Source organism: Pygoscelis adeliae, unplaced genomic scaffold (genome assembly GCF_000699105.1).
Source record: "Pygoscelis adeliae isolate BGI_AS28 unplaced genomic scaffold, ASM69910v1 Scaffold386, whole genome shotgun sequence".
Lineage (NCBI taxonomy): Eukaryota > Metazoa > Chordata > Aves > Sphenisciformes > Spheniscidae > Pygoscelis > Pygoscelis adeliae.
In genome coordinates, this window is record NW_008824940.1 from 126,292 (window position 1) to 150,386 (window position 24,095).

At 40.1% G+C, this 24,095-nt stretch overlaps 1 protein-coding gene across 2 annotated transcripts in view; it reads left to right on the forward strand.

The window, feature by feature from the left end:
- The window catches only part of GLRA2 (glycine receptor, alpha 2), a 129,524-nt gene that overhangs the window by 86,070 nt on the left and 19,359 nt on the right, over window positions 1–24,095 (forward strand). For both annotated transcript variants that reach the window (XM_009325458.1, XM_009325459.1), the window contains exon 8: window positions 14,626–14,775. In XM_009325458.1, the coding sequence (XP_009323733.1) occupies window positions 14,626–14,775 (150 nt within the window). The remainder of the gene's footprint in view (window positions 1–14,625; window positions 14,776–24,095) is intronic.

Sequence of the window (24,095 nt, forward strand, 5' to 3'; positions counted from 1 at the left end):
GTTTAAGCTAGTAGCAGGAGCTGACTGATGTTGCAAGAATATGTAGTGCTGGAAAGCAAGCTGCCAGTGAGCTATTACTACCCTAGACTGACTTACCAGTAAGGCAAATGCCTACAAAATGATTCGAGGAAGACACATGTTCATTCCGAATTATGCAAATAGAATTACTAGCTTAGGCAGTTCATTAAAATCTCCTTAAATCTTTGACCCTGATCTTCGTGATTTAAAATTCTGACCAATGTGTTTTCTGAGCTCCCTTATAACGTTCTGAATTAGAAAAAAGAAGAGACAGAGAGAAAGGGAGTTAACATGACTCACTTCAAAGCTTTGTTCTTCTCTAGCTACTTATGGAATTGACAGGGGAAAAGTTATATAGGTTGTTATTTATATATAGGTTGTTGTCTTCTCTTGCGTAGGCTGGCTCAGTTTTGCAGCTTCTTTTAAGTTACATGAACTCATCCGAGCAGGTCAGAATTGCCTGAAAATCAGAAAAGCTGTTCCCTTTCTCTCCCACCTTTGACATGTGGTCTGCCTGACCTGGAGAACGTGGGCTCATGCAGCGGCCATGCCAGGTGGCCCCGCCATCAGATGGAAAGCAGAAAATGGACTCTGGGGCATCCAGGTCTGTGATTTCATGAGAGGAACAATCCCTGTGTGCTACGTGGCTGCTCCTTTTCAGGGGCATTGCAGGGCAGCCATAAATTATGCTCTTGGTGAACAAGTCGGCTTTTGCTTCTTGCTCTGAAGTCCTGGGAGTACAGAGAGGAGTATCAGAGGAAACACCCACTGACTCTGTGTCTGACACATGAAAAGCTGGGCAGTTGGCTGAAAGGCACAGAGTCTCTTCGTTTTGTGAAATGGTGCCTGTGTCAAGACCCTCTATCAGCCAGAGCTTTGAGGTGGATGTGCCTGTATCATCTTCTTACAATGAGATGCCGCAAGAGATAAAAGGTTTTTTTGAACTTAAAAATTACCCACGTTTCATCTGAACATGAGTAGAACAAGAAAAGTTGAATTATTTATTTTAAATAAACTCAAAGCAACTAGGTAAGACTGAGCAGAAATGCAAAGCTTCTCCTCCTACCTACTGTGTCCTCAATTCCAGCCATCCCAATGACTTTGAGTAGCAGAAGACTCAGTTTGGTCCCCTCTGGGTCTTAGGAAATAATTCTGTCCATCATCTCTGAGGCATGTCTGGCTTCTCAGTACAGTTTCTCCCGATCCCATATCATTAAGTCTTTTGAACCTTCTCCGTTTGAGCAGGATTAGCAGTTCCCCGAGGATACAGCGGTATCCCCTCCTTGTAGGTGGTTCAACCTCACCTATTCACTGTTTTACAGACACAGCATGTGACACAAACGAGGAATACACTCAAAAAAAGAAATAAAGGGACCTATACCAGCAATTATAATGCCATGCTTGCAGGAAGGATATAACCCAATACATCGTATGCAAGAGCCTATAACATTGCAAATAGAAATATGAGAACCAGAAGCGATTTATTCCCTACTTCCTGCACAGATGAGCAATCTTCACTGTGAATATTCACTGAGCAGCAACGATTTGCTCAGTAGATATGGGACTGTTAGCTCCCTCCAGGATTTCTCCAGCCTTTTTGTAAGGTGAACATTCATCTGTCAGTATCATGAAGTCATCCTGCAAGCAGCCAGAAAGCTTTTGCATCCTACAGGGCAATACACTTCAACAAGTCTTGAGCACGTGGCATCAGACTGACATGAAAACCGTTCCCCTTACTTGTGCTGCAGTGCTTTGAACCTCCAGGGCCTTTCTGAGAGGTGTCTGCATGATCCTGCATATAACTCTCCATCTGTACTCTAGACTGCCTCAGTTACTGGTACTGAGAGTGTTGTGGGCGCCTTTAGTGCTCGGAGGTGTGTGGCTGTGATTCCCTGTTCCTTGGAGAGTCTCTGGATGCTTTAACTATAGCTGTAGACAGTACGAAACAAATGCACCCACTCTGGCATTAGAAAATGGATGAGGAACAAAGCATTTTATAGGAGCAAACACTGGACTTTAAACTAAGCAATCAAATAACCTTCAGAAAAGGATTCTCCTGTTATGAAAGTCCAGTGCTTTGGCTCAAAGACAAGCTGAGAAGGGAATATAGATGTGCCCCAAACACAAGAATGCACAGCTAGAAGGCTTCTGCACAAGCATCCTTCAGTGAGAAGCAATGATGTCCTTAGCTATCGCTTTTTTAATATATTTGCCCTAGATTCCTAGCTGTTGTGGCTGAAAATTACTTCACTCAGCCTTGCTGTGTGATGGCTTGGTTTTGAACTAAGCTCTTAGTACGACAGTCCTGGAGACAATTTAACATTACAATATGATTCAGAAAGTACTTGGATTTCCAGCTCAGGTGAAAATGAAATTCTGTGAAAAACACAATAGCTACAAACAAAACCTTAGTATAAGACTATGCTTGGAAGCAAAGTCTCAGAATTTAGGGGCCCAATTTTTACTATACATCAACAGATTATTTTGTCTCTTGATTTGCCAAGGAGAGAATTGCATTCTGAGTTATGATGTTAGCAGCAGACCATCAGTAAGCTATTACAACTAATCAGAATCCTCAGCAGAAAATGAGTATGAAAGGTGACACTGTCTCTTCTGTGCTTGAGTAGCCTGGTGAGTCCTCGCAGGTGTTCCTGGTGGTCCCACATGGACACAAAAGGGAGCCTACAATGATGTTTTCCCATGCTGTTTTTTCCTGCTTTTTTGTTCCATGGCTGGTCTTCCACAAGTGGATGGAAAACATAATTCAGTTAGCAAATGTTAATTGGTCAGACATGTCTGGCTGGAAAGGACAGCTAGATCTTGATTAGGAAGTACTACCTGAGTTTAGAAAAGAGAACAAAAAGATCATTAAATTTCAAAGATTGTGAACAGGAAAAACAGGGAAGGAGGTACTTGCCAGCAGCTTCAAACCTGCTGTGTGGGTCTGCTTCTATCACAAAACCTGGTGCAATATGAGCCCTCAGTCCCAGCTTTTTCTCCCCAAGAGGTGGTGCAGGTTGACTCTCTGGAGCTGGTTAGTGGGACCTACAGAGCAGGTCAGGTGGGTCCTTGGCTGCAGGAGTCCATGAGAAAAGAAGAAGCGCTCGGCTTTCTGCACTGTCCCGAGCAAGGTCACCTCCCGCAAAACAGCGGTCTGAGCATACATCCTGTGCTTCACCAAACAGTGTTGATTCCAGGTCCTGAGCCTAAGGACTTGAGCTAATTTGGGTGTGTGATAGGTACATTTACATTAATGTGGCAGCTCTGATCCCTTTAGAATATGGAAACTGATCCAGTTAAAGCTTAAGAAAAATAAAATCTTCATATGAATCTTGCTAAATGCTGCTGTTCATTCCCCTTTATTTGAATTCCATTTTCTTTCCTTTAACCTGCCTTCTTTATCCCATTTTCTTTCTTTCCACTTATTAATATTCAGACAGCAATTTCTTTCCACATACATTTTCACCATTGCCATATTCTATTATTCCCATTGTACATCCTCTTTCAATTCTATATTTCCTTGAGTGCTTTACTGTACATGAAATATGACTCACTCACTCTTACAATCGGAATTGGACCGTGTTATCCCTCCTGAGCCTATGTTTTCTTTGATGTCAGCTTCAGGATCTTTTTTTAAGGACACTTTTATTTTTCATTTAAAATCCTTTTTTTTCCAAAGATAGAAAGAGAATAATTTGATGGACTGCGTATACAGATCTATTTGTTGCACCATTATTGTTAGTTACATATTGTTTAAATTATCCACAAATAAAGTATTTTTTCTCCCTTCCAGTTTAATCAGATGAAAGTAGCAATTCAGAATACAGAGCCAGAAGACTCATTAAGAATGATAAGTGGCTCAGGAATAGTAAGTAACTGATCAAGTAAAAGCCAAGAAAGAAACATATGTAGATACGGAGTGATGTAATGAACCATCCCATTCTCAGTTGTTTTAGTCTGATGTTATATTTAGTATTGGTAAGGCAATTTTCTCTGACCAAAGGATTAATTTAATTTGCCCATCTCTAATCTAGAGAGACTGGCAGTCATAAAAATAAACAAATGCATTTTCCCACCAAATTACGTTGCTGGAAGTCCTAAGAAATCCAGAATTTAGCAGTATAATCTTAGGGAAGAATTAGAAAAATCATCTTTCTATTCACAAACAGCAGAGACCAAGAGTTAAAGAAAAAAAGGCATATTGCCCTAGGCATCCTTTTTCTAATTTTAGGTTTTTGTTGTTTGGTTCAGTGAATTGGATCACTTTTAATGGTTCACTTAGTTGTGACTACAGTAGGAAATACAGTGCAGAGAAGATGTTGTAGAATGTTCTGCAGTCACCTGAGCATTAACACAATTTTCATGCTATCCAATGAAAAAATCATACCTAAAAATGTACGTATAGGTGCAAATGTTCTTGGTATTGATCACGGTAGCTACACTGCCATCTGCCAGTTCTGTGATTCTTACCTGCTTTACATGAAAGGAAGAGATTTGTTCCTATTGCTACAAAAATAAAATCCTGACTTATTATTTTATAACAGTCATGCACTGAGTCAGTTAACTCTTCAAAGGCCAAAAAATAATGCAATTTGGTGCAATTCTTCCTAACCAGGTGGCAGTGGTAATAACTGCATCTGGCATGGCTGTGGCTGAGCTGAATGAAGATTACTCTTCACCTGAGGTGGCTGAGGCACTTTTGGATCTACAGAGGAAATGGAAAGGTTTTCTGAACTTGAGTTAATGCTCTGTTTGAAAAAAAAAAAAACAAAACCCAAACAAAAAAACATTTCAGAAAACTGTAATCACAGCAGAAAAGCTGGCATTTTAGAAGTAGGCACTCTGGCTGTACTCAGATACATACCACATTGGCTTCTTATTTCAAATGAATCTTAACTATAAATGCTCCTTTAGTAAGTATCGACATTTTACGCTGTTTACAAATTTAATGACATCGTTTCAAAATCCTGCCAGTGGTTCTTGCTAGCAATCATGCAATCATGGTGTTGTGGCTCCTCTTTAATCTTCCCCAGTTTTTTCTCCTTGGTGATTGTTTTTATCCACACTCTCATCCACTGAAGAATTTACCACTTAGAGTCCAAGTAGTCAAGTAAGCATTTAATGACATTAAAAAAATATTATCTGTTGATTTCGCTAGGAAGGAAGAGCCAGAAACTTCTGTTGTAAATGAGACGCGAGACTGACATTGTCATCTAGCTACAAAGGTTGCCCGTAGGTGTGTTTGCCCATGTCTTGATGCAGCCACATATAATTCTCAATTTGCACTGATCTCAGCTGGATATGGGGGTGTTTATGTGTGATAAATGTCTTTCAATTACTTAACAACAAGAAGCTGCTTCCTTGGAGCAGGGACATCAATCCTTATGTCACCTTCATAAACTGATCACCATGGCTCCACCAATGTGTTGATTACTTTCTTTGGTCCATACACAAGAAATGTCACAAATATTGGTCTTACTTATTTTATTTCTGCCAACATGAGCTTGCTCTTCTGCCTTTCTTTGTTCACAAGCCAAATCCAAAGGGTTAATTGGTGGGACACTGAGATGCTGTAGTAACCTGTGGGGAGTCTGTGTGCACAGAGAGTCCTAGCTTTTCGTAGGGTCAGGAGGATTGTTTTTCCCTTTGACTGTAGAAAGCTTTATTGGAAATCTGTTTTTTTTTAAGGAAAAAAGAAAGACTTAGTCAAATGGTTGCAAGCTCTTATTCAAGACCAATTTCTTGAAGACAGAAGAAGACAAAACATACAAAATGGGACCAAGGAAAATAGCAGAGATGTGCAGAATATTAGTGGCAAGAGGCTGATGCTTGGTGTTGCAGATCTCTTTCTGAGACAGCTCAAGCACAGACTGTGGGTCTTACTGGTTTGTCTGAGATCTGACAAAACCGTACCACCTCTCGCTGTGACATTGGGTTGGGGTGGGGTTAGCTGCCTCTTGGTCTGCAACACTACTGCAGAGCACATTTTTGTTGGCCAGTTAAACCAGACTCTTTTTACCAAGAGGGCAGAGAGAGGTAACCAGGCTGGAAAGTGACAAACCCCACAATTTCCTACTTCCATATAGTGTTGAGGATGTGGCTGAGCTGGTGGGAGTGGTGGTGTCCTCTGACCTGTTCTTGCCCAGTGTTTTTCAGGATCAGGGCAATAAGAAAAGTCAGCAGTGGCCTGGAGGATGCCAAAATCCTAATTAATGATGAACAGAGGAATTTGCATTTTTCCCCTCTCTCTTTCACAGTTTTGATTCTCCCCAAAATCTGTTTCTGCAGGGGGCTGAAAAGAGACAATCAGACAGAAATAACTAGTCCCTTTATTATTTGGTCCATCCGTGTGCCCAAACTTCGCACAACCTGTTGCAGTTCTACCATTCTTAGTTCCACCCTGCCCTTTTTTGTAGGGCTTGAACTCAACACAGTTCTTGGGGAGGGTCACTAGAATGTACTGTTTCCAAATAATTCTGCATTTCCCATCTGTACCATCTTGTTAACCATTTCAGTAGTGGTCTGAGCTAGACTTGAACTCCTGGCCTAGATATAAGAGACATTTCCACTTTATTGTCATCTTAGTGAAAAGTGATACAACACACAGTTGACTACTTGTTTGCAAAAGTGGGCTTTTGACCCTGGTTACAATTTCAATTAGTGTTACTTCATTCCCAGTAGCAGAGGTCAGCCCATCCCTGCATTATCAATGAAAAATAAAATCACCCAGTTTGCTCCCAAGCTGAGAGTCAACACGATTATCTGTCCAAAGCACAAGCCTTTGTCTTCTCAGCTGTAACCTGCTTGATTAGAAAAACTGTCTTAAGCTATTGCTCAGATTTTTTTTCTTTGTCTGAAAAATAGCCACACTATTTTCAAGGAAGTCAAGGGCTTTTGAAGTGGAAATGGTGCATCCTGTCTAAATTTCCTGTACAGAAAGAATGAATTGTCAGGAATGGGAAATAGAAGGCAACCACACCATATGATTGCGCAAAATGACACATGATGAACATGCCAATACTTCATATGCCCCTGGGAAGGAAAAACAATCAGTCTTGGCTTCACCAATCTGATAACTGATTCTGTATTTGTGGGATTACATTTTTCAAAAGTGAAAATTGCTGTTTGAGAAGCAGGAGCATAAAATGTGAATAGACACAGCCCATGCTAAAAAGAAATATTTTATTGCTTCTCTAGAATGGCTTTCCTTTACCTGGAACACAAGTTTACTTTTTTTATAATGTGTCATATAGAATAGGGTTACATAATTTAAAGAAACATCAGTCTCCGGTGTGCAGTTACTGCTCTGTGCTCCCTTTATCACATCCTGCAGGACATACTATAACACAGTTCTGTAACATCTGAATCAGATGTTATCCATGTGTTGCAGAGGTTCACAAAGTGTTGCGTAATACCTGCAGTTTCTTGGGGGCCAGCCACACTCGAAGGTGGGGAGCATCTTGCTCCAGGGACCGGTCTCTGAGCATATTTGTAAATACCTTAACTCCCTGATCATCTTCAAAGACTTGAAGAAATTTTTCCTTCATCTTTGAAGGGAAAACAAACCATAAATGGTTTCCATACTTTTCCTGGCTTGAATGCAGTCGGCATTTAGTTTGCATCAGCAGTGTGTAGGAGGTTTAGCATCTCATGACTTGGCAGAACCAGTGATAAAAATAGAGCAAAAAAAATTGGATGAATAGTTTATTCACTGAAAAAGGCAATTTTAGGTGACTGGAACAACTTGTGAGTCCCTGCTGAGTTAGGTGGATACTTTCAGATGGAATCTGAATAATGGAGGGAGGGTGGGGAAGTTTGTTTCAGCAATTTTAAGTTAAATATTTCTTGCTTGTTTCTTGTTTTGTTTTGAAAATTGTCCACATTTCATTTAAAAATTGAAGATGAAGTAGATGTTTCTCAAAGAAAAAAAAAGTTGAACAAAATATTTTAGTCAATTAAAAAACTAGAGTTGCTTTATTAAAATAATTGGAAAAAGTGTGTTTCACATTCACCAAATATTGTGATTTTTTCATTCATCCAACAAACAAAGCAAATTAGTTATGTTGTCATCTCAGAATAGGCATTTTACTCTAAGGGTAGTAGCTTGGTTCCTGGATGGGACATTTGGGACTTGATTTTAGCCCCATTTCACCTCAAAAGGAAAGAAGGTCACCAGCCAGGCTGGTTGTCTTCCCAAACCACCTAGAAATGCAGTAAGTGAGGTGATGAAGGACACCTACAATTTCTACAGGACTCACTCACCAATGAACCATCTCCTGTCAAAATCTCCCCATTACTATGAGTGCTTATTTTCCAGTAACAGAATAGTAGCTCTGATAGCTCAACCTTTTTCATTGCAAAGTACATTTTGGAAAGAATATGGACATTAAAGTCTTGAAGAGGCAAACAAACATTTACCACGGTCTGGAAGATGAAAGCTTTCATTATCATTCCCTCCCCTGCAGAAGCATCCTCCTTCGAGAACAGGTCCCAAAGCCAGCTGTGATGGACAGTTGCTTTACTTGCCCTCTCCTGAACACTTCATGAAGATTTTCTCACCAGGTGATCAATCCCATTAATTTTGAACTTGGTGGAATCTAAACCACTTTCTGTTTTATGCCGTATTGTCCACTAAGCTAAAAAGTCTTGTTGACCTGACCCATCAAGGTATTGCACAGTAACTATGACCCTTTAAATTTCTGTGAAGGATAATTAACTGGAAAGTGTTGCAACAACAGAATAGTATAAAATGACTGAGGTTTTAGGACTGGGAGAGTAATTTGCATTTTCTGATATGAATTTGTTTTAGAATGATGATATTTCATGGGGGTGAAATATTCGGGTGAAAAGAAAGATCCAGAGTAAAATGAGATAAAAAGAAAATACTTTCCTTGTACTAGCAGCTGACAGAATGTTCTTCATTCAGAAACTTCTCTGCCTGGAAAATGTGATGAAACCAGGACTGGTGCTTTCAGCTTCAGCTATATAAAGCTGATATGCAGGAAAGAGCTATCAATTTCTTTATGAATTCAAGATTTGGAAAACAAAAAAAACCCAGTAAGTTTTATGACAACAGAATTTCGTGTAAGTGCTTTGGATTAAAAAAATAAAGTGAAATTTAATGCAACATCAATGTCTTGTACTGGAAGGCAGTTTTACATAACTTTTGTTTCAGTTTTGATTTAAAACATTACTTTGTTATATTTCCACATTTCCAGTCTGAAAAATTCTCTGAAACTTTTTCCCTGAAGACATTCTTTTAATGCGTAGGAGAAATTAATTTCAAATTGTAACATTTTCCAGTAGCTGAAAATTTTCTTCTTTAAAAAAATCTTGCCTAGAATGTAGTATTGTGCAAAAGTAGAGGTTTGGGGCTTCATATCACAAGTCAAAGATATCTTTTCATGCGATCCTATTGACCAAAATGAGGGAATATATGTTTTTTAAGACAGGCTGAGCACCTTGCACTGCATATTGAAGTCATTTTCACAATGCAGAACTCTGGGAGAGAATGGATGTGTCTTTATTTCCATTTTACACCTGTTCAACTGAATCAGAGAGTTAAAGCAATTGCCTGGAGTCTTATGAGGCTGGTGCTATAGCAGAAATAGAGCACACATTTGGGTTGATTCACAAATGTCAACAAAGGACAGCTGCTCAACTGTGGGACCCATGACCACGTTTTCCCCCAGCTTCCCTCCACAAAAGCATGCCTTGTTCTGGGAGTGACACACGGTGATATTCCAAAAGGTACCCAGAAGCTGTGAGAGAGTCACAGTGCTGAAATAAAAAGAGCTGGAAAAGTGGAAGGTTTAATCTTTGCAAGGCCTTCATCAACAGTGTGATCCTCCTTAGACTTTCATTTCCATTCACTGGGGTCATTGATGCTACAGCAGTGCTGTATAGAGCATAAACTGGCCTTTTATTTACGTAGTGGGCATGGCCAAATAACAAATGATTAAAATTATGAGGGGAAAGGAGTTGCTTTGTCACATTTACTGTGCTCAGCCTTGTCATACTTGGCTCTTGGTGCAGACAGCTCTCACTCTGAAAAATTTTCCTCATTAGCTGGCCCTAAAACATTTACAGAGCATCTGAATAATTGATATAATTTATGGTTTTATTGGTGGGAGCCACTAAATCCCCTCTCCCCAAACAACATTAGAGAGGAAGCTCTGCAACATGCAGTAAAAAGTGGAGCAGCTATTTAAAGAAAGAAAAGGGCAAGAAAATCTTCATGTGCTCTCTGAACATGGTAACCTTGAACAAGGCAGAGTTTGCAAACATCCACTTGTAAAACTACTGCAAAGGAAATGGAGCCAGTGTGCTGGTGGGGTTACAGGCTTTTCAGAGAAAGTTTTACAAGGTCTACCTTTGAAAAAACAACAATTACTATTGCTACTTGGTCTGTCTACTGCTATTGATTGTTATTGATAATGTCTACTCTGAATTAGTGGTATTACTGCACACCTTGCATTTTGATCTGCAAGTGAAATGATGGGAAAGGTGGCAAATGCTCAGGTAACAGTCTCTACTACATAGGCTTGTGTGGGTAACTTGTTTTCTTCTGCTCTATTCTGTTTAGGATTATATAAAGACACTAGCTAATAGAGATGATTCACAGGCTTTATCTAACCAACGTAGGTCTATATCAAGCAGACATATATACCTGAAATAGCCACCCAAAACTCCAGTCTTGGTCAAAAATGAGAGACTGGAATTTTTAAGGTACAGTTCATTTGACTATAGTATAGATATCTACCTTCCACTTAGATACATTTTGTCCTAAAAATGCTAATTTCTTACCATTAATTTAAAAAAAAACACATGTACATAATATTTTTTAAGTTAGGTGAGATGAAACCTTCTCCAAAAAAATCAGGGTCTATCTATACTGTCCTAGATGTACACAGTAGTGACTATGGAGCATGGAGCATGGACATGGTAGTTAAAGAAGCTGGAGATATAGTATTGTTTGATAAGTCCTTACCAAAGCAGGTGATGTAAGTCTTTTAGTTGAGCAAACATATGAGTTTTGAAGCTATATTATGAGCTGGGAAAAAACATAGCTGGTAACAGTTTTTGAGTTTGGTAGAAGAACCTCTTAAAGCAATGGATGTGCCTATGATATCATGAAGTACTGAGTTTTGCAGACCCCAGCTCCTACAAGCGTGTAACTCAGCAATATTTTTAACTGAAAATTAGATGTGAAAGGTTCCTTATATAGTGCAAAGGAGAAATAAGCACCTAGGGATGAGGTGCACACTAGAGCCTGCTGAGTGAAGAGTTTCCTGTGGAGATAAGTGGGAAATGGCTGAGGAGCTCTTAGAAAAAGGCATTTCATTGACATGTGAGACATTACAGTAAGAAGGTACAGCATCTGGTAGGCAAGTGGTTATAACACTCACCTGGAATGTGCAGATCAAATTCACATCCTTTCTGTGCTCATCTCACGGAGGAAATTGTTCAAGCACAATAAAATACTCTGTGATAGGGCCTTCTCAATCCCTGCATGTGTTTGGGACATGGAGACAGAATGACTTCATATTCCACTGCTTAAGATTTGCATCTAGGAAGGGGAGACTCTGTTCCTAGTCCCCAAGCCAATGGATTTTTAAGTGTTTTCATACAAAGTGGAACAGCTTCAGCAAGGGTGGTTGAGAGAGGTTCACTTCAGATCGGTCTACGATCTGGTAGATGTAACCATTTCCTAGTTGAAGGAAGACACAGGTTGGAGTCAGCTAAAGCAGACACAGGCCCTAAATTCCACCAAATCTTTGCATTGTTCATGCTTTAGATACCAAAGTGCTGGTCTAAAATCTGGGCACTCACTTTAGGACTTCTTTGGAAACGTGTACCAGGTGAGGCCCTCCTAGGCTTGGTGTAATAGATCCATGTCATTTTCCATGCATAGGGATGCCTAGAAAAAAGTCTGACTTCAGAAAATTGCATGGGCTTTTAGGCTTTTAGCAGCATAATTCTGTACATACTGGGGATACATAGATAAAATTACGTCAAATGATTTGAAAACAAAGGGATCATCAGGATTTCACCATTTATTTATTTTTAATGTGCTGTTTTCACACTTAAAGCTGTGCCATGGTATGGTAACAGCTAAACAATAAAACAAGCTACGTACCTGCCAAGTATATCGTGATCCTCTGATTCCAGCCCAGCAGGCTGGAATTAAAATAATCCAGCTGGCTCAGCAGTTGTGTGGATGCCATTTATGGCAGCACTGTGTAAGTGGCAGGAAGGCTAACTCAGGGCTTCCTTTATTATTTTGCCCTCCCTGCTTTAAGCCCGCTAGGACAGGATTTGCACAGTCAGACATGCTGATTCTTGTAGCTTCAGCACCCTGCATTGTGCTGTCTCTGGCAGCACAGTCCAGCTGTTTATGCATGTCTAATACATCTCCTAAGGGCATTTGTAAAGGAAAACAAGCTGCTCCTTCAAGGAAGGTAACAAACAATCTAAACTCAGCTGCATTTTACAGATATTACAGTGACTTGATTCCTACTGCGCCTCAACCTGTGGCACAGAGTGTCTGGGACATTGTCGAGTTTTCACTGGGTTTCACAGCTGTTCAGGAAAGATGTAACTTGTAAGATTTTTTTATGTGTGGGAGAGAAAAATGCATACCTGCTGTGTATCTAATTGAAAGGCATAGATTCATAGTGACACCTTAGCCTGCTAGATCTTCCTCTTCCATCTCAGCCTGTGCATGTTGTATTGTGGGCATTGCAGTGGGCATGGCAGTGTGGAGCTGGAGTATAGCCTCAGCTACAGAAATGTATGTTCCCGTGGTGCAGGCTGAATAACAATATTTGACTCCTCTGAAATGTCCTGCTCAGTATCCAGGATCTGCAGGATGGAGCTCTGTACCCTTTCTGCCATGCTTTAAAAGCCAGTTCCTCTGCTCATATTGCTTGCTGGAGCACGTAGTGCAGTATATTACATTTGACATTAACAAAAAATGTTCTAGAGACTTTGAAAAGTAATGCTATTCAAGCACATGGTAAACAGGAGCAAAATCTACTGAAATAGGTGTGCTTCCCTTCATCATGAAATGGTAGCCACAACCATAAGAGCAAGGTCATGTTGAACAGTGTGTGCAAAGGGTAGAGGTGGAGTTTTCCAAGGTGGCGACTGGAAACATTAGAGTGGTAGATGCACAACACATCCTTTTCTGCTGTCTTTTCAGACCACTGTATGTTTTGACTGCATTGAAATGTTTGGCCTGCTGGGTATTATTCAGACTTTAATTTTATTATTCAGGCTATAATCAAATACCTTTGATTATAATTTTTCAGAATTTAGGTACGAACCATTTTGCTTATCTTGATTCAGTTGTATGGTGGTGCCATTTGAGGTGACCTTGGGTATCTGAGACATCTCCAGAGGACTGGTTATTATAATACTGGACATTTGTGCTCTGCTGGATTAGCAAATGGAGGCTACGTACCTAATGTGGAAGTATGTGATGCTTTTATTTACACAATGGAGTAAAGCCCTGTGTGTCTATGCTTAGACAGTGGTTCTAAGCTCCTCTTTACAGACATGAGAATGAAGAAGCACTATTCGGGTGTCATTCATCACATCCCAAAGAAGACATCTAAAACAGTTCAGATACATTGCATCCTAGAAATGCCTGTTCTTCTTCATCCCTCGATTTATTAATATCAAAGGAGTTTAGACAACTATCTCACGTGTATGTTGTAGACATTAAAATTCAGATTATTTTAATTCCACCCTGGATGTAATACCTGATAAACAAAAGAGACAACCTGCTGTTGCCTAATCGTAAGATCTTTGCTTAAAAACTGCAAGACTACAAAGAACGGCAGAGACCAAATACAGCTATGGAGGACAATATGCATAGTGTGTAGCTCATTAATTGGCTACTGTTTTGCCCACTGTGTGGGTAATACGATAAAAATCTTGTGACACTGCAGTGCTGTAATACATCTGATTTTATTGTGGACCAGTCAATTCAAATCAGAATAGGCTTTTAGTAGAACAGAGGCATTTGGTATTTGGGTATTTGTAGTAGATAATATCTATGAAGGTTTATTTTTCTTATAGAGTTGTCATGCAACTAGGATTGAATATTTAATAACACATATATTAGTAAAGTCATATCAACCAATAGGATACAGTACCCTGAGTTTATTTTGAGGTTATGGATACCAAACATAGCTAATTAATCAATACGGTAATTGGTTCATAAAAGATGAAAAAGCTGAAAATTATAAACTTTCTAGAGCTGTTTTTCAATGGGTATTGTATCACGCCCTGTATTCGTATTCTTTCTGATAAGCTGTGATTGTGACTTGTATTTTGTTAGACTAATCCTGATTCTTTTCCTAAAGGCAGTAGCCCGTAATTTGTGTATTCTTTGTGAACACGCATTTCCATTAATAGCTGGATTATTTATTTGTTATAAGCCCATAAACTAACAAACCAAAACACAAAACAAGAAAAAATCCCACCTCATTGAACAACTGGAATTCATGCAGTGCAGAAAAGTGTTTATTTTTTCACGTCAATATCTTCAGCTCATGAAGAAGTTTGAAATATAACAAGCCGTGTCTTATTTCTTTATAGGTCTCCTATGTAAAAGCTATCGACATCTGGATGGCCGTGTGCCTTCTCTTTGTCTTTGCTGCATTACTGGAATATGCAGCAGTCAACTTTGTTTCACGGCAGCACAAGGAGTTTCTGAGGCTTCGAAGAAGGCAAAGGCGACAAAACAAGGTACAGCTGCTCTTTACTTGGGGTGACCGAGTCTGCCCTGACAGCATGCTGATGTGCAGTTGATTTCTCACCTCGGTTCTTCTTGCTCTTGCAGGAGAGTCTTATTCTAAAGTTTCCTTTTGAGTGATTTACTCCTTGATAAAGAGCTGAAAACTGGCTGCTGGGTTTATTTGCAGTTTATGAAGTTATTGATAAATGTCAATAGATTGGTCACTGATTCCAAGAATTCTATTCTCTTCTTGCAATTGCTGAGGCAGCTGTACCTTAACCTGTGAAATTAGATTTTCTTCTAATCCCCAAATACTATGCTATTTTGTGGCACCCACCAGCAGATAAGGAACAGTTGGAAGCAATGACATAGATAGAGTACCAATATTATTTCCTTGACATCATCCAGATGGGCTGACATCAGCAAATGCTTAAGACCTGTCTTTTCTATTGCTATCCTAGCTAGTCATGCTAAAATGGGAGATTCCTTAGGGTAGCCCATTGCAGAGTTCAGCAGTTCTGCCCTCACTTCTAAACCACCAACGACTGGTGTCTTTCCCAGCTGAAACCAGGAAACATGGCCACTTTGAAAAAGAGGATTAGGACAATTTCCTCTCCACATTCTACTATTTCACAGTTTGTTACTGATACTACAAATTTTTAGCAAAGGGACTATTTGTGAGTATCGTTATCACATCATTTTATACCAGTGACTGAAATGTAGGAAAGAGGCTTGTTTTTAACCCAGATGTCAGTCTAGAAATATTTTTAGGAAGTCTGTCCACCTTTTCTGATTTTTTCTTTGGTAAATGGAAAGACAATAATAGACATTAAATTGAATTTTAGTCCAGTTGTGATCATTCCCACAACTGTAAAGGCTTCATCCTTCCTGTATCTATGTCACTGGTTTTCAGTATCAGTAGAAACATTTAGGTTTACGCTGTACATATGCATTTGCTAGGTGAAGTAAATATTTGCTTGAGCTGCGCGAGTGCTTCAAGCCACAAATAATGGTTTCCTTTACAAGAGGGATGACAACAATGGCACAGGGCATTTGTGTTTTGACAGGTCTGTCTAATAAATGTTCTGTAGCTAATGTAATACTTGATGGATGCTCTGGGAAGCAATCCAGTGCTGTCCTCTGGTTTAATATTATTGTCAGGTGAATTGAGATTCCCGTTAAGTTTAGATTACAGAAGAGAGCAGAAATGCTTGCCCATCTGCAGGCACACATGCCAGATGCACTGCCGCTGGAAGCCTTTGTTTCCAAAAACAGCATGGCAGCAGCAGAAGCTGCTGTATGGGGTCTGTAATTTCAGGTTTGGATACGATGTCTTCTTTAGAGATTAACAAGTAGGCAAGAAGCCACAATTGGTAAGTAACAGTATCCAGTGGCATCACTCAAAAATTATGAGGTTTTGGTCCATGGAAGTGGTCATTCATCTGCTGTGGGAATGATTATTTTGGTGACTATTAAAAGAAAGTTATTTAAAACCAAATCACCAGAAGACCTGTGTTTATCCTAAGCCAGTTGGTACATGGATTCTTTGCAAAATGGGTAATGCCCTAGTTAAATAGAAGGAAATATTCTGCTGGAGTAAGAGACACCTATCCATTTGCACAGACCTGCTTTCACTTTTCCTATGAATCTGCTTGCACGGATTTCAAAATAGGGAATAATGTTACTAAGGCCATCTCTTTAGGAGGTGTTTTCTGCATCTCTTTACTGGAGTTTGTCTCTCACAATTTTCTCAGTTTATTTTGTCTTGAAAGTGATTCACGTTGTTTTGCATGATGGTCTTCTCTAACTGAGCCATTCTTCTCTTTGCGTGTTGTGTATGTGTGTCATTGTGTTACCGCTCTGATATTCTCATTCTTGCTGCTGCTATCTATGCTGACACTCTGGGGACAGGCACAGACTATGACTGTTGGGAATGAAAGCGTCGAGTCCGTGCGGCGCATGAATGGCTTGCGGAGCAAAGAGTCATCAGCTTACGGGACAGTGAATCAGATCGGCAATTCAAGTTTGAGGGTAAAACTGTAGTGAGAAAGAGAAAGCAAGAGAGAGTTTTAGTATGTGCAGTGATGTCATAAATCAGCAAAATGGTTGATTTTGATGGCATCACTAGTAGTCTCTTGTATTCTCTTTGCTATATGTCCTCACAAAATATACAATACTGTCCCCAGCATGAACAGCAGTTTCATGTTGTATATTCTTGGGGTCCATCCTTATGCTTGCTTTTTTCCATCGTTGGCTTGTGCCACCCCCATTCCAAACATCCCAAGGAAAGCAAATGTATATTTGGTAGCCTGGTCCTGTATAAATATAAGGTGAATGGGGGGGACAGGAGCATACAAAATGCCTTGAGACAGAAAATCCCATCCCTGGAGGATTCTTTCAGATGAGCGCATTCCAACAAAACTTGGTATGTATAACGAAATGCATTTTTATTGGTATGATATTTATTCCTGAACCGTCAACCTGCAGTGTTCCTCCTCGTAATGTCCTGAGCCCTGCTTAGTGGAGTATGAATATCTATGAATGAAAAACTGTATTTCATTGGTTTCTTTTTACTTGCTTGGAGAAGAGCCATGGAGTTGAAATCTTTTACAGAGCATAATGTGTAGCAGATCTGAAGCAATATGATAGCAGCTGATAGATCCAGATTATGGGTGAGTTATGGAGGTAATAAAACCAGCGATGGAGAGAGAAATGAGCTTAGTGTGCAGCTCACTGCTTGCTACTGGTGGCTGAGAAATGAAATTTATTCATTTAAATAAAATGGGACCAGGATTTAAATCTCTCAGGACCTGATTTCCCAGAACAAAAATATTGCCTAAGCAGCTTTTGAGCTGGAATGGGCCTCTGACTTTGATCAAGGTCTGTAAAGTTATGTGATTATAAGATGCAGATGATTTCAATGGATTTTGTACACTGTAAAGGGAATTAGTAGCTTTCAAAAATCAAAGCAAAAATCACAGTTCATGTTACACAGCAAAATTAGGATGGAGGGTTTGCAATGCAATAAATTGCTCACTTTCAGAGCTATGATATCAAGCAGTAGAAGAGAGCCTTCATTTCTGGATACTTTCTACTGTAGAAATAATCATATTTACACATATACAAAACTGAACATAAAAAGAAAAAATTCAGGGTCTCTCTAGAAGATAGGACCGATATTACTATGCTGTCACTGGAAAGCTAATGCCATACAACTACAAAAACAGTCCAAGTAAGTACTCAGTGTTGCGTGTCTTATCAGTCACAAAGTGCTAGTAGTCCAGGTTCACATAAGGCTCGGTTACCCTCTCGCTAAGGAACGCTTGCAGAAACCTCTCTTCTGCTTTTGAATATTGTGTATTACATATACAGCCAGGACTGTGCACGGAGAGGTCATGTTGCTGCAGTACTTTTGCTGCAAAGCCCTAAGAGCTGGAGCTGCACTGGCGTTGATTTCCCCTGGAGAACTCCCACCACAGAAGCGATACGCTCTTGAGTGGTGAACAGAGGAGACATACCAAGATGGAGGTTTCTGGACCAATGCTACCATAGCTGCAGCTTGGTACTTTTCTGCTCAAGAGAAGGACATTTGTGTGCAGAGGAGAACAGAGCAACATAGCCTGTGGTGCCACAAGAAGCCTCACAAGCAGGGAGCTTGACTTGCTGAGGTATTGCTCACTGAACTAGGGTTTATGGTGAATGCGAATCTAAAAGTCACAGGCAAGTGACTGTGACACAGTCAAGAGGAGACAGTGTAAAAAAGACATGATTGAATATTTATACTGCATCATTCAGTGCTAATCTGGGGAGAGAAAAAATAGGCACCAAACCATGCCTGATCAGGATTCCTGGGTTTAGCAGCTAGATCTATGAAACAAGAAAAATACTCTTCTCAGTTTTGTAAGCCTATATCTCTGTCACTGCTTTCATTATTGCTTCTGCTGGGTCATCTTCTTCTTAGTGGCGCAACCTTCAGAGCATTGCATGAAAGCACAAGACACCTTAAGAGACCATCAGATCTCTTAAGCCAAAGATCAGACTGGTTAATGTTTCTCTAGGGAAGTCTGGGTTGTGTTGTTGATGGTGCAGAAATTGTATTTACAGCTGAACCATTGATCTGTCATTGCATTATAACAGATTGCACTATCAGGATCTGTTGCCATCTTCCATACAGGATAAATCCCTACATCCTCAAGAAATCAGTGCTTCAACCTGTTTGCCTTCCCCATGCAGTTTCTGTTGGAGGAAGCATTCAATGATTGTCCTAAAGATTTGTGTAGTCTTCCTGCTTACAGTGAAATACACCCAACAGTAGCAATACTTCACTACTGAGAGAAATGGTTGCCTATTTCTTATACATCATGATACTACTTTTTGCATAGAGAGAGTACAGGCTGCAGAAGCTGTGAGTCTGATGGTACTGTGGATGTCATTATATTAAAATCTAAATTTGCATAGTGCCAGATCACCTGAAAGAAAGGAACTTCATTTTTAAATATGATTTGTAATAATCAAACAAGATTTGCTTATTTTTCAAAATGGTGTGTTTCCAGGGATGCAGAACTCTGTTTACAGAGGTTCAGTCAACCCTTTTTGAAAACAGTAATTATTATATGATCAGTAGAAAAAATGACTCACAGTACACTAGTATTCATACCGTCATCCCAAAGATGACTTCCTAAATTATACGTGTGATGGTTACCACTGTGACCAAGAATAGGGGTTAAGTTTGGGACCATTAGTGTTAAAAGTAATACTTTATAGCTTGAACAAAAAACTGTGCAGCTGGAGGCTGTGACAGACTTTAATCCCATGTGCAGGGAACACAGAGCAATACAAATAACAATGCTGCAGCCAGGGGGGTTCACATGCATGCAGATTAGCAAAGGGAGGCACAAATGGCATTTTCAAATGAAAGAGCTGGGACTGAGACCAAGTGACTACAGCAGCAAAGAATAACTCCACTAAGCAAAGATGGCAGCACCCGGACGAGTGCTTCAGAGAACTGCTGGTCTCCGGATGGAGCTGCAGGTGGCAAGGCAGGTACCCCAAGTGCCCAAAGCCACTGCGACTGTCAAGATGATACAATATTTCCATCTTTAAAAAAGAGAAAAGGTACGCATTGAATAGCAGCTATTTTCAAAGGCCTTCTCTGCCATTTTAATCATACCGAAATCCCTCCGTCAGAGCCCCCAAACAATTTTCTAAGATTTTCTAGCCTTGCCCATTGAAAAAAATCAGTGCCTTCAGTGACTTTGCCTTTAAAACACTTGGTACTACTGTCCCCCGTGGAAATTTTTGCCTGCTAGCATCTGTGTGCACCACACTCGGCGGGATGACGTGCACGCTTCGTGTTATGTAAGGTGCCGCATCATGTGAATAATGGAAGTGCCCAAGGAAAGCCCTTTTTGTTGAGCTATTTTTGGTATTCACCAAAATGAGCTCAAGCACATGAGTTTCATTGTGAAAAATAGGAATCCGAGTCTGAATGGTTTTCTCTTTCACACACATCTTGCTTACTTAACGGATTAAAGAGCACGTAGCTTCTGCTTTAGATAAATACCCTCAAGATGTTGCAGTTACTTTTCTTTCTCCAGGGCAACTGTATTAGCACTTTAAGGTAACTGCACAGAAAAAATCCAGCAGAAGATAAATACACAAAAACGATCATTTATCTGGAAGTTACAGTCCCGCATAGTTAAATAATAGACACAATACATTTCAACATGTTGCCATGTCACCTTGTGACTTCATCTGAATGTCCTTGTCTGTCATTTTATTGTGAGCATGAATAAGCTAGGAATGGCCCTAGTTAACATCAGTCAAAGTATCTTTATTGTTCATTAAATGGACTTACTACAGTGAGTTTAAATATTTAAACAAAAACATCATTTCAAACTGGAAAAACATCTGGATATAAATCCTTAGTCTAGCTCTAGGCACAAGTCTAAAGAGAGACAGGAGTCTCCAAAGAAAGAGTAACCTGTAGGAAAAGAAGCAGTTCAGCCATGGGGGTCATATCCAAGCAATGGATCAAAAATCTAGTAAGAGCAGTCTGTCCAGGTGGACAGACTAAGCTTACTGGAAATGCAGATTTTTCCAGTGAAAAGCAAACACACACAAAGAAACAGTGGAAGAGAGAAACTGTTTTTTATAAGGGACTGTTTACAAGTGTCATGAAAAGTGAAATGGAAGATTTTCCCTCCCTTATTGGAGGAGGGAAGGTAAAAAAACTCAAAACAAGTATCTGTGTTTCATGTGTTTTACAGCCTCAGACATAATAAGATGATGGACTATATGGGGTGGATTTTTCACCCCAAACCAAGAAACAAAAGAGAAAAAGGATAGTTACGTTCCAAGGGAGACAATTCTGAAAATCAAATAAAAAATTGGGTACATTAAACATTCTGTAATCAAAGGCAGACTAATTTGTGAAACATGTAATACCAGTTCCTGAGAAAGACCTCCAAATATCAAGTCCCAAATATCTAGGCATTAATTAAAGCTGGTAGAGTACAAGCTGCGCAAGCTGAAGTAATGGAATCCAGCTACCAGAGTAGAGGCAAAGCCAGGAGAACAAAATCAGGAGAACAAAATTCATAGTTCTGGGGAAAAAAAAAAAAAAAAAAAAAGGAGGACAGGGAAAAAATGCCTCGTCTAGAGGTGGTGGAAACCAGAGAAGTGGAGAACTGATGGGGAGTTGGCAAGGCTGCAGAATAGTGAATCTTTATATCCACTGCAACGATCAAAGCAGTGCAACATGGAGTACTCAGTGGGAGCAGGGGACGGGTTATCGAACCGTAGGGACCAGGCACGGCACCAAAGCAGCAAGTAGGACATGTTACAGTATAATGACCCATGTCGGTCAGCTTGCAAGTACTTTAGCAAGTTATTCCTTAACATTAAATAAGATATAAACAGGATATAAGCATCATAAAACTAAGTTTAAGGGGGCTACAGAACAGTAATATTACAATATTTCAGATCTGGGACAACAAAATGACTGTATGCTGCACCACCTGGGACAGGTAGGACTGGAAAAGCTAGAAGGAGTACTCGATAAAGATTTTTTTTGTTTGCTCGGTAGTGTTTCTTTGCTTTAGAAACTCTGAGTCCTCTCTTGTACCTACCCTGCACGCAGTGGCGGAAAGGATCAGCTCTGAACTGACAAGCCTTGGGGACTGAAGTTTGCACTTCACTTGAGTGAGTTTATCCTGGTAGTTACTCATGAACAGCAGGAAACACACCAGAAATGAACTCTGCAGTTTTCCAGCTCATGAAAGGTACTCTCCAGCTGGGTGCAAATGTCTCATTTTTTATTATACCTAGGGGAGAGTGCAAACTGAAAATAGGGCAGAGGAAGCTAGAAAGAGCCAGGAAACAGTGTTCTTATTTTTGATGCTTTAAAGCAACAAGAAGTAGCTTTTCAAGAACCACCTGCCACAGGCACAAGCTTTTATTTTCCAGATTATTTTAGAAAATGGTGATTCTTTCACTGGATATGTTCTGTCCCACCTTATTACATAGAAAAAAGCCAGTCGAGTATGTGTTGCATGATAAAACAATGAAGAAAGGGGACTTCGGGAGGAGTATGTTTAACCTAAACTGCCCCTACCCAAGACTCCAGAAAGAGAGTGAAAAACCGTTGCAGTCCCAAGATTTAGGCTTAGGCTGCACAAGGGGTCAAGGAAACAACTTTGCCCCAAAGCTGGCTCCTTCATTCTTTCCCTGTAGGTAGCTTATCTTTATTGCTTCCCTGTCCTAAGTCAGGACCCACTAAGGCCCTGGTCTTAGGGTTTCTCACTGCAATGATGGTCAGGTCCTCTTTCCAATGGGGTGTGAAGACACCTGGGAGAACAGTTTTTGACCCCATATTGCCAGGGGTCCGTCACAATGCTTCATATCAGTTCTGAGTTCTGTCCCAAGCTTCATTTTCAACAGCAGAGTATTTCAGCATGAATAAATATAAATCAGTATTTCTGCAAGAGAATGAAAGGGTTGCGCAGTTAGAGCCAAGCATAATGCAGGCTGAGAATACCAGCACTGCCGTATCCGTGTATTCTACCCTGACTTGCAACTGTGCTCGCCCTGCTCATCTCCAGAGCATAGTATACCACTTGTATCAAATTACATGGTAAATTGGTGAGATGGGCAAGTGTTCAGTAGGATCCATGAAATGCATATTTACATCTGACCCAATTAATCCCATTCTCCACAGGGGATAGAAGCTGCTATTTGAATGTAATTAATTGTGAAGCATTCTGTAATGATGTTGTGCAAATGACGTTGTGCAAAACCAAATTGTATTAACTAGACTGTTGAAACCTCATGCTGTCTCAAGGTCTGAAAAACTTCATGGGTTCCAGTAAAATCCAGTACTTCTAAAAAAGTGGTGTTGAAGCCATTTGTTTCTCTATCTTTTTTTCCAGCAGGAAAACAACATTGTTTAGTAATTTCTGTTCAAGTTAACAGCCATTGCTTATGGTGAACTGATCAGTCAGAGCCTGATTCTGACACATTTACTTTGATTTGATGATCAGACATGTTTATTTCATTTGATCCAGTGCTAGAGCAAGATGCTATTTACTGTAAATATGGATATCCATACTTGGGTATTTCTCTTGCTGCCTGTTTTGGGGGGGGTTTGTTAGGTTTGGGGTTTTTTGTTTGTTTGTTGGTGGGGTTTTTTTTGTAATAACACTAATCTATCTTGCACAAAAGAAGCAATTGGCCAACTGGGAGTAGATGGATAGGTGGGAAAGGAGATTTTCCTTGCTACAACATGAGGAGGGGGCTAGAGAGATTTACACTGGAAGGAATAAACACCTTGAAGCTCCACATATTCTGAATGCTTGTTGCTGAGTCTTCCCAGAGTCCTCACAAAGACCCATTTCAAATTGGGAGCATCTGAAAACTCCTTGCCAAGCCCAGCCACGGGTCACTAAAAATGTACCTACTTCTGCTTTTGTGACTGGACTCTCCCCCTGGCATCTCAGTGTTGGCACAGCCCTGGCTCTTCCCACACAACACTTCTTTACTACAGCAGGATCAATGTCAAGAAGGACTTACTATTGGAAAGCTCAGTTTTCCAGTGGCTGGTTGAATATATCTGGCATACTGAGTGTGCCAGAGTGTTTTTAGCTCTTGGATAAACAGTTTGGAAAGGTCAGAAAAGGCTACTGTGGTTGCCTAAACATGTGGAGTAACAGAAGTCCAGAATCCTACCTGTGAATTTTTGCATCAAGTCTGTAACTTCTCTCCGAGCAATAGCATAGCTCTTTGAATCATTTAATTTCTAACTTGTGTGTGTAATTTCTCACAGGGATACTGT